Below are 11552 nucleotides of genomic sequence, written 5' to 3' on the forward strand. Positions count from 1 at the left end.
CAGCAGGATACTTGTATTCATTCTCTTGTTGTACCAATGGCAAGAGGGCCATGAATGTTTTCTAGGGCCATAAGAACCTGGTGTCATAAAGGCCAAAGCAGCTATTGTTTCCGATCCTCCCTTGCCATGGCACGAATCAGATGAGAAGTCTGCTTTGCTTCTAATTCAGATTGTGATTACTTCTCTTCCTCAATATGTAATCCCAGGAAAAGAACTGCCCTCTACAATGTGTGCTGGTGGAAATTTTGCAACACCAGCTGGCGTTGCATAATTGCTTTGATTCAGCAATCATCCCAGAAATCAGTGGAACTGAAGCTTTACCCTCAACTCACACTCAAACCATGCCTCCCACCCAAAACCCAACACACAGGGGGGTGACTCCCACTATTCTTCATGCTTCTCTCTACCACTGGGGCCAACCTACCTGGCGGTGGCTGTACAGACTCCAGGCAGGCGTAGATGCACCCGTTGTAGCAGCAGCGCTTGTGCCTCTCACACTCAGAGTCCGAGCGGCAGCTTGGCACCTCGCAGGCTCTCTCAGGCAAGGTTTGGGGTGGAGGGGGGCACCGGTCATTCTTCTGGTAGTGGGAACTGTGAGAATGAAGAGGGTACTCATAATCCTTGCAAAGAGAAGAAAAGGAAACAAAGGTTTGGCATGAGATGAATACCAAATATCCCACCAGATGAAACACATGAAGGATTTTCAAAGTGGATTTCAAGTATTCATTAGGGACAATGAACAGTTCAGCTCCCTGAACACAGCACACTGAAGAGAAAGCTATATGATCACCTTAACACACTGCTTTGGAAACCCATGTTACTTTGTGGAACTCATTTTATAATTAAGGTTATTGTAATGGCAATGAGAGGTAAAAACCCAATCCTTTAAAGTCTTTTATGTTTGCTTGGGAAATGGAAGGAAAGACTCCCTCTATCCTCATGATGAGCATGCCATAACACTTTGATAGTAACACAGTGGAAATGATGGCACCGTATTGGTTTGAGGTTACATCCCCAGACGGGATGTGGAACTAATATCTCAGGTAGCACCTGTCTCCTCAAAGGCTCCTTCTGCCTTTATCACCCCTTTTTGGACCAGAATTTACAGGTGAGTCTTTCAAGCTTACCCAGTGAAGGGTCCTGGGTCGTTAAATTAGAGTCCATTGCTAAAACATGCAATGATCTGGGCAAAATCTGTGTGGTTGATGTCAGTTTAATCCCCAAGAAAATGAGGCTGTGTTTGACTACAGCAGAAAGGAGCCCAGCTGCTCACTGCACACCAAAAGGACAAGGGAAATTTAAAGTGGATTAACAGGCAGAGGATTTTACCAGAAACACTTATAAAGGCAGCATTCAGATGTTATTCACACTGATGGCATTTTAGCAAGAAGCAGCTCCCTCCAACAAAGAGGTGAATCACCCAAGCCCACTCCTTTCTCACCTATGGCTAAACTACTCATCTCTGGGCTTGAGCTCAGCTCCCCAGAGCAGCATAAAGTAGTCAGATAGGGCAACTAGTTTGCAGATTTATTACCAAATATTAATAGGCTCTAATCTAGTCAAGAGATGTATTCTGGATTTGCACTTTTAAGACAGCGTTTAGCCAGAGGTGCGAGGTGAGAGCTGCCATGCACTTGCTAGCAGGCTCTTAACAGTCCTATATACACTTGGCCCCACCACTGCTGTGTTATGAAATCAGTGACAAACAACTGGGGTTGTTATTCCAAGAAACTACATGGTGCAACTGTCCCTGAGGGGTCTTTATGAAATTTCACCATCTGGCTATGGAGAAATTTGAGGTGCGACTAATACCCCTCTTTATCTACATCCTTGGTGTTGAAACTTCCCAACAGCTTCTGTGGAGCACATGTGCCATTGCAAAACAGTGTGTCCACACATGAACTGTTCAAAAAATGTCCTAGGAGAGGCCCCAGGAGGTCCATTGCCCTGGGTACTGACCGCCGGCCTCTGCTGCTACACATGACTAGATGATTAGGCAGCAATCCATTATCCCTTGGGATAATTTGTAACGTAGAGAATGAAGGCAATCCCAAGGGACACCAAAAGAAGAAAGGATGCACACTGGCTGTGGTACTGAGGTAGAAATTTTACTTCCATACCGTACATAGCATAGAATAGTATTGATAACGTGGGGTAAACCCCAAAGCTGACCTCTGTTCTTTGAGCTATGGTGAGGGGGGAATGGAGAGCAGGAAGCTTTTCCACTGCCTGGCTCCACAACGCTTGTCAGCCAGTGGAGAAGTATAGAGAAAAGTCAGGATGATTAGAAGCTTTAATTTCTGCTACAAGGTGTATGCTGAAGAAAATCCATATCCCAGTGATAGGTATAACTGGTGATAGAATGTGTGTGTGTCTGTGTCTGAGACAGAGAATTCCTAGTATTTCCACAAATGACAGCTGCTTGCCCTGTTCCCAATATCAATAAGCAATTATATTCACTTTTTCCTTAGTTGTTTCCATTCATCAAATAAAAAACTGCTCAAAAACCCTTCTGTGATGTTGTTTTCCCATGAATTGACAGGCTTTTTGAACCACAAAATAGGTTTGAAAAAAGACACAATTTCCTAATTGTGGTGATATTTTCAATGTTGAAGTGTAAGACAAGGTGTAAGCTACCACATCATCCCATTCCTCAAAAGCTGACAACACTCCAGCTTTGAAATAACATGCTTTTGAATTTAAGATACTGCAACTTCAACTTTTGTTTGCTGTTGTTGGATTTTAAATAAAGAAAATGATAGGATCAGGTGTAATCTGGGGATATAAGACAGTATTTAACAGAAAACCTATGCACTTCCAGACACTGAACAGGTCTCCGTGCTGGAGGAAGTGTTCATCCTGGAAGGTCACAATTTATTTTCTATTATTGAAAATGTCAGCTGCAGGCTGTAATGTGACCAAAATAATACTGGCAAATAATGGACAGATGGTAAAAAAAACCCAAGCCCCAAACAATTACTGCAGTTTCTTCACAGATGATTCAGAAATCAAGAAGCCAAAACTGCAATGAACAGTTGTCCCAGTGAGTAAGATTTCCGTTTGGGAACAATCTAACGTTTTTAGCCAAATAACTTTGTACCTCACGACCTCCCTGCCCATTTTCTCTGTTCACCTATTGTTCTGAACATTTTTCTTTCAAAATCTCATGGTCAAAAAGCCCATGACCATGCACATTTGATCTAATAATACCATTGCCACTGGCTTATTGATGCATAAACCATCCCAGTGGGAAGCAGAATTCCCTTATTCCCAAAATAACCTGGATATGGATGTCTCCAGGTATGGGTTACAAGGTCTTTTTAAAAGTGCTCCCAGGATTTATAGTTTGGCTCTGAGCATAGCTCAGATTTATTATGGTTATAGGTTGTGACAACAGTCCAGATTTCTTTGTTTAAGAACATATTCCAATGCAGGAAGCAAATTGGTGTTTCCCAATGAGACATTAGATAATTTTAATGACTGTATCTGCCCTAGAGAAACCCAGAAACAAACTAAGGGGGGAAGTTCACAGTTCAGCTCAGCATCCCTGGAGGTCAGGAAAGATTAAAAGGAAAAACCTGAATGCAATCATTTACTCTCAACCCGTATTTTCTATACTAACTGTAGGCTACAGTCTGCCTCCAAAAAAATCCCAAATCTCTTCTATTATTTATGCCTGAAACTGGACTCTAGTCTTGTGTCAAAGCACAATTCTCTGACCATTCGTATTCTGCATGGCCTGAATATAGCATGTGAGGTTTATTCCCAGCCTCCAGTCACCAGTTCTGCCCCGGCAGGTATTTCCAAACACTGGCCACAAACCACCTTTTCTCTGAAACAACACAGGCAGGAGGGATTTAGAGCCCTTCAATATTTCTATCACAGACCTGGAAAAATACAGATCATCAGTGATCAAACTTGCAAATACCGGACTGAAATAAGGTTAAATAGGACAAGACCAAAACAATAGGAATAATATTCTGCTATTGACTCTGGATTAATAGTTCTGGTTCTGGTGTTGGCAATACTGGAAGATAGATAGTCTCAAAATTAGGGTGGGCTCAAAGGAGATGCATAATGGCAATTAGAGGGCTGGAAAGCAAGGAATGCAGTGCACATGTAGGTTTCAAAGGGGAGGCCGAGGGCTCTTCTGCTCATATGTTACTCTGAGGCACATGCAGGACAGAAATCTCACGGGAGGTGCGATAGTCTGGTAGATGAAGAGGGTATCTCAGTGTTGATTTATGACAGCTAGCTGGAGGGTAAATAAATTGCTGGAAGAACATTACAGCAGCTGTGAGGAATTCTTCATTTCTGGAAATCTTTAAAAGAAGGCTGATTTTTTTCTTAAACACTTGATGCAGTTGACACTGGAATAGAATCAAGACTGCCCCAGGTTTTCCCAACAGACATGTGGGTGTCTTGATAATGATTTGAAGCCCTCTCCCAGGTAATTCCCTCCTTCTGCCTTTTGGGAATAGTCCACAGGGTGTGCAGGAGCTGCAGAACACCAGCTGCAAATCACTACACTTGACAAGTGTCCCTCTGGCTGTAAAATAGGTGGATTTGCTAATAGCTGGAAGCCCAGCTCCTCCATCGCATTGTGACTGACAGATTTTTCTTCTCACTGCATTCCCTCTCCTCTTTCTCCCTTCACTGTTCCCACTTGACCTCTCCTTGCAAACCAACACCCTGCCTCAGACACCTGAATGAAAATCTCCTGGCCAGACCTCAAGCCATCTCCTCATCAACATTTGCTCGTCATTCCATGGCCAGCAGTTTGGTGGATGCATTTCTCCTACTGTAGACTCAAATGTTTGGGACTCAGACAACATAACTCTCAGCCAGCTCCTTAGCCCTCACAGCCTCCTCCCTCTATGGACCTTGTCTGTGTCTTGCTGGGGGTCCCACAGGGATGCCTATGTCCCATCTCCTCTATGGCTGCATGTTGCAGTATGCACCTCCATCTGTTATCCCTCTATCCAAGTGACTCACAAATGAGCTGTTCCACCCACAGCCTCTGATTTTCAAACTGGAGGGAACATACAGCATTTGGTAGAAAAGAAAGCATCTCCCTGAGAAACAGCAGAACAGACTCTTGGTGGATAAGAGGATAAGAGCGGACATCTTCCTCCTTGCAAGGCTTTGAGTAGAAGGGAAAAGCAAAGCATGTTCTGTTTTCCCAAGATAAGATGTTTCTATCAATATAAGCAATTCTAGCTGAGCTTGCCATTTCAGTAGCACCTGGATTTATGGCTGCCAGAAAAAACAGGCCTTTGAAGAACTGCAGATTGAAAGAGGAGAATATATCCTCAGGGGAGCAGGCTCTGTGTCTCTGCAGAGGACATTATCTGAAGATCAACATGTAAATTCCTGTTCTGCTCCTGCCCTATCTCTCTGGGTCATTCACTTCATACCTACTATTGAATTTGAGCTTCGCATTGAAGTGTGGCAGAACAACACAGTAGTAAATACAGTTTCCAGTGAGTGATTTTGTGGGAAACACAACTTTTCACATCACCATTTTCCAGTTAAATAGATAATACCAGAGAATACCTTGTCCCAAGGTGGGATACAATGAAGAAAATGTCTTGTTGTAAAATATTGGGGTGCCTTTCAATATTAGCATAATGATTTCAGCAAAATTTCAAGGACGCAAGAGCAGAGTATTTTGGTTCATTCAGCACAGGCAGAAGACCTGTGTCACGCTTCTGACTCAGCAATCACACTAATCCAATGTAGCTATCCCAAGACGTCACTCTAGATGTCATGGGCAAAAAAGCATCCTTTTTAGATTAAAGCTTTTCTAAGTGGCTGCAGAAAGCAGGTGGAAGAATCCCCGTGTGACACCTAGAAATTCCAGCACATGCAATGAATGGAAGATGCAATCAAACCTGAGCGTGAGAAAACAGACTGGCTGGGGTTTCCACCTAAGTGATTCCGGGGGCAGAAGCCTTGGGTCAGTGCTGGCTTCTAAAGGGATTTTAATGGAGTAAGTCAAAGTTTTGAATTAACATTTTTCTTTCTAAACAGCAAGTGCTGAAAATCAAGCTACCAAATTATTTTCCTTTTTTGTTGTTTCCCAATTTCCTCCATGGCCATTTCTAACAGTCTTTTGGCTCAGGCACACCAGAACAAGACACAGCACCATCGTTTTCTCCGTTCACAGTAACTCATTCCTGCTCTTGGAAGCAGTGGCTGCACTTAGGACCCCACACCAATCTGTTGAAAGCGGGCAGGGATGTGGGGGATAGAGCGGAGCTCTGCCCCCAAAGAACACCCCAGGGAAGGCACAGCCAAGAGACTGGATTTCTCTGATCAAATCCTTACGCCCGTTAAGGTGATCAGCACGTTGCTCTGACACTGTGCATCTAGAGGTCTCTGTGCTGCAGTGATTTACAAAACACCAGGTAATGCCACCACCCCTTTAGGACCCATTATCAAGTAGAAGTTTGAGACATTTACCCAAAGTTACCCCAGAAGGAAGCAGAGGAACAGGGCAGGGAATCCTCCTCCCTGCTCTAAGCAATATATCACATTATCTTCCTGCATTTAATCTATCCCCAGCTATGCACATTTTTCATTCCCCTTTTCCCCATTCACACTTCCTTTGCTGTCCCATGATGTCCCTAGGAACAGTGGTGACAGCTGCCGTACCGATGTCCTCTCAGTGTTCCAAGCATGCTTTACACACTTCCCATTGCAGCAGCTAGGTGGCAAAAGTTTAGTAGAGCCTGGGAAACTTATGGTAATCCTTTTATAAAGACACAGCCTGCGGATTCAAATGCTTCTTATTCTAAAATGATACATGGAAAGAAAACTCCCTTTTCACAGTGAGCACACCCAGCTCCCCCAAAATCACCCCACCGCAGTCTACTCACATCGTATTTCTCTGTCATTTTCAGATGCAGAGCACGCTTCCACAGATTCCTTGCACAGCCCGAGTCTGGCAGCAAAACTAAGACACACAAGGCTGCTGTGAGGATCTTTTTACAGAAACACATCTCTGGCAGCAGCCTGGAATCCATTTTCCCAAGGAGAGATCAAGTAAGCAGCCCAGCTTTTGGGATCCAGGCGATCAGAGCCTTCGTGAGGATAGGGAGGGAGACAGGGAGGGAGGGAGAGTGAGGGCTGACCGCTGCTGGGAGCCGCTTTTCCCTGCGCAGCTTCTGGGAAGGGAAAGGGGAAGGGAAAAAAAAAACCACCCAAGCCCACAAGCCAGGAGCTGCTGTTGAACTTCTTTACTCCAAGTTAGCTCAGGTTCTCAGCTCGCATGTCCGCACAAAGCACACGCTCTCCTACAGTGATAGATGGGAAGATTATTTGTGAAGATTATTTTTAGACCTTTGTTCCCAACATCTGGCATCCTCAGAGAGCCCCATTCAGAGCCAAGGCGTGGGATCAGATGACAGCTGCCGCAGGGGGAAATAAAGGTCTTGGAGGGGTGGGCTCGGCAGCTTTGAGCAAACAGCTCACCCTAACTTTCCGAGCCTCCCGGCTTTCCCTTTGTGTGCTTCCCACTGTGCCCCAAGCTGTGCTTTGGGATCGTGTTTTGACAAAGTGATTATTTCATACAAAGGTTGCTTGAAGGAAGTGATTTAAGGGTACGATAAAAACTCAGGGGCTTTAATTAAACCAAATTGACCTTAGCTTTCTGCAAATGATTTCGAAGAAGGGAAAGACGTGGCCATTGGGGAAAAGAAATCCATATGCATGGGTGGGGAATAGGGAAGGAAGGTGGCTTAGAAATGACATGACCAAATGGAAGGAAGGGGACGTGAGTCAGGCTGCGCCTGACAATGGGAGAGATGGAGAGACTGGATATGAGGTATTAGACACCTGCATGGACATTCAGGCACCCATGTGCCTGAGGGATAAGAATGGACTTATGAAATCAGGCTGAAAGCATCCCAGCACCCTGCCTGGGACAGAGGTGGAGGCAGGGGACAATGTATGAGGATAGGGCAACTGTTAACATACATGAGTACAAATACAGATATACGTACATATACATATGCATGCATACATTTTCACAGCCTTCAGTAATGTTCAGGGCTTGCTGAGCCAAATGTGGGCGCCGTTTATTTTACTATCATCTATGAATTTCTCCTCCAGCAGCTCCAGCCTCCACCTGGAAAAAAGAAAGAAATGGAACTACAAAGCCAGTCGGGTTAACAGCACTAAGCCCTGCTTGCCTTGAGTTTACCCTGACTGCAGCCCCACTCTATAGCATAGGCAGAGCAGAGTGAAGGCTGGATTCACTGAATTTATTTTATATCTCCTGTAAAATTGGCCTGCACAGGTATGAGAAAAAAAATCTTACAGTTCTTCCTTATACCTGAAAGCTGTGGCAAGTCACTTGGATCCATGTCTAAGTATCAATAGCTGCATGTAGGTAGTAGTCAAAGGATTCCATCTCCAAGCTTGCCAGAATATGGTGATGGGAATCTGAAGAAAAGCAAGGTATGGGTTATTAAAGGTCTGTATTTAATGGAATATACTTGATTTGTTTAGAGATAAGGGGGTTACAGAGTTTTTAGCAGTAACTGCTTTGGGACAGTTTTGTCTGCATCTCCACTGCTATAGAAAGTTTCTTAGCAACAAAATCTCTTCAGTTCATGCCAGGGAATTTAGCTGGTAAGAAAAGCCAAGCAAGGACTACTGTTAAAGCAGACAAAGCAGGATGGGGAAAGAGAATGAAGAGTTAAACTGGGGAGGTTCACCTCCCTCACAGCTGCAGCAATAGGAGGTCCTCCTGGGACCAGCAGAGCGAGCTGCCTTGCTTCCATGGAGTTCATGGACTCCCAAAGGAGCTCTGAGGGCAAGTGTCATAGAGGAGATCTCTGTGGAGATGCAATGACTTTATGTTGCTCTGAGTTTGTATAACCTTCATCACTGCTTGATCGATAGGTTGCTCCTGCAATTGCACAACAGGCGCGAGCAGGGTTTTCGGGGATGACAGGATCTGGGGGGACCCCATGGCACAGTTGTTTCAGGCATGCATGGGGCTGGAGAACCTTTCATGGCACAGAGGCTTCATCACCCTCCACCAGCCTTATGAGAAGGGCCTCTCGTCAGAAAGCATGGCTCCGGGTCCCTGTCACTTGTTTTGCACTGTCCTGCTGGTTGTCCTCTCTCCCAGAGCTATAGTCACCCATTTAAACCAGTATTTATCCCAGTTTTGTTTTAAACAGGTCATTTCCCTCTGGCTAGTCTTCTCTTCTGCATTTAATAAGGACAACTGTGAACAACTCATGTCCACAGGTCAGTCTATGACTATGCAAAGTGATTCCCTAATGACTCAAGTGTTGCCTTCAGGTGAAGACAGTACCTACAGGTCATCATCAGCCCCACCAAACGTAATCTGAAATCAGCAGTTGTTTAGTCTGAGATACTTTAGTCCACTCAATTAGAAGAGGCTCCTTGCTCCCGCCACAGAGCACTTCATGTCTTACCAAGTCACTTCTGAATGGCCCATTCAGAAAAAAAAGGGAAGAAAAAAAAAAAGAGAAACAGCTTTGACTTTCTGAAGAATTTCTTGTTTAGCAAAGCAGTTCTCAGCAGGTTAATGGCTGCAACTGTTACTATAAAGCATTCTTAGCAGCTTGTGAAGTAATTATAGGAATCAGGCACTAATCCTTAGTAAACAATAATTAGAAATTTAATAATTAGGCAATAATTAGAAATTTAAAGTTTACTGCTAAACAGAGTTCTGAGTTGTGTTACTTTAAGTGCTAGTGTTTGATGATGTATGATGTTTACAAGACTTTTATTACAAAAAGAAAAAGAGAAAATAAGCTGCCTCTTTCTTTTAAACTACATCTTATCTACACACAACAGTTGGGCCACAGTCATTTACTCTTGGTGGAGCAACTCCCTCCGGTGATGGTTACATCTATATGGAGTTGCTGTATGGCTATGCTATGCAAAGTAGAGTAAATGATGCTGGCATAAGACATCTTTGTATTATTAAAATGTCTTGGCTAGACTTGGCTCCTGCCTGTCTGAAATCTTGGCCATTCAACAGGCAGGCAGTTAGACTGACAGCTGGAGAAAAGAGATATGATTAGTAATATACATAACTATATCCACGTGAACAATGAGCTCAGGGAAAGCATTAAGGTGAAAAGAGCACATCTGGCCACATGTAAATGTGTGTGAACCAGTGGGCAAATTTTATATTAGCGAAAGTTTACAGCAGTCTTGGTTGTGTCATTCATAATAAATTGATTTTTTTTGTATGCTCAGGGAATAGCAGAATATCACTAAGTCAAGATTCCTCTGCTTCAGGATTTGTGGTGAGGTTCCTAGCAACAAATTCCCGCTGCCTTCAAGGATGTTAAATGAGATCGTTCATACATCATCACTAAACAAAAAGTCATCTCCTGTGCACAGATCTGTCTGAATTCCCATTCCACAAATGGTTTCAATAAGGCAAATTCTGCGGTAACATAAATTGCTGTCAGACGATAGTGGGAGGACATGGCCATGCTTGAGCATCTCCGCAGGACCTGTAGAACCTTCAGCATCATTTGTTACAGCGAGATGATGTATCTGAATAAAGTGACAGGCATTTTATCAGGCAAGGAGAATAAAATCACTTTTGGAACCAGGGTTTGTGCTGCCTGATTAGAATGAATAAAATAATGGTTTTTAAAAACGTTCTCAGGGAGGTTCTGAGTGAAAGTCACAGAGTGTTTGTGCAGCCAAGGAAATATGTCTTTCTCCAGCCAAAAAAACAACTGAGGTAGGTCAGCCTAAGCCAAGACTTGCCTTTTCCCAGAGGAAAAATCTGACTTTTAAGGAAAGATTATGTCAAAGAGAGAGTTTCCTTAGAGCACACAACTCCAGCAGCATGAGGTGACTCATTTTAACTTGATATAATCACCATACCTTCATGCCAGGGGTGGCTGCAATTCCTTATCCGTGGCACTTACAGACCTGCTGCTTCCTCACCAGCTCTGTACAGGCTCTGCTGCCAAGAGCAAAGGGCAGTGGTTTTCTGAGGGTTAGTCAGGGTAGAGGCTGTTGATATAAACCTGATCTGGTGGGAGGTGAGGTTACAGATGCTCTACCTCCCCCCATCTCCTGCACAGCCGGGTGCTGGTCCTGATGGATGTACCACTTACAACAGGGTTTATGTGGCCTGGGGGAGACCTGCAGGTGTGTGCTGGGATCAGCAAAGGGCGATAGAGCCCTTCCCAGGGCTTCTTGTGGATCAGGAACAACTACACTGATCACAAAGAAACAAGCTAATGCTCCCTCCTGCTACTCCGGCTGCCTTGTGAAGGCTCAGTGCTCACGCTTTACCAGTTAGGCTTTCACTCAGTTTTAGGAAATCAGCAAAACCAAGTAAATCCAGAGTGTTTTTGTTGTGAATATAACCATAGAAAAACCATAGCCTTGACTCAGTTTCCCTGATTCAGCTAGATCTACCACGTAAAATTCAAGGAAAGCTGTAGGAAGTGCTGGGCTCCCCAGCAATGATAGATGATATCACTTTTATTTGTACGGTCATCCCTCCAACCTGTGCTATCTGCAAGGCAGAAAGC

The 11552-nt window shown here is 44.1% G+C and overlaps 1 protein-coding gene across 1 annotated transcript in view; it reads right to left on the reverse strand.

The window, feature by feature from the left end:
• The window catches only part of WFDC1 (WAP four-disulfide core domain 1), a 12919-nt gene extending 5627 nt beyond the window's left edge, over nucleotides 1–7292 (reverse strand). Inside the window, exons 1-2 of the mRNA XM_010015027.1 lie at nucleotides 6882–7292; nucleotides 425–620 (exon numbers count right to left, since the gene is read on the reverse strand). Coding sequence (XP_010013329.1) covers nucleotides 425–620; nucleotides 6882–7028 — 343 coding nt within the window. The 5' untranslated portion in view covers nucleotides 7029–7292. The remainder of the gene's footprint in view (nucleotides 1–424; nucleotides 621–6881) is intronic.
• Nucleotides 7293–11552: the final 4260 nt, after the last annotated feature.

Source organism: Nestor notabilis, unplaced genomic scaffold, assembly GCF_000696875.1.
Source record: "Nestor notabilis isolate BGI_N333 unplaced genomic scaffold, ASM69687v1 scaffold755, whole genome shotgun sequence".
In the NCBI taxonomy this organism is placed as follows: Eukaryota; Metazoa; Chordata; class Aves; order Psittaciformes; family Psittacidae; genus Nestor; species Nestor notabilis.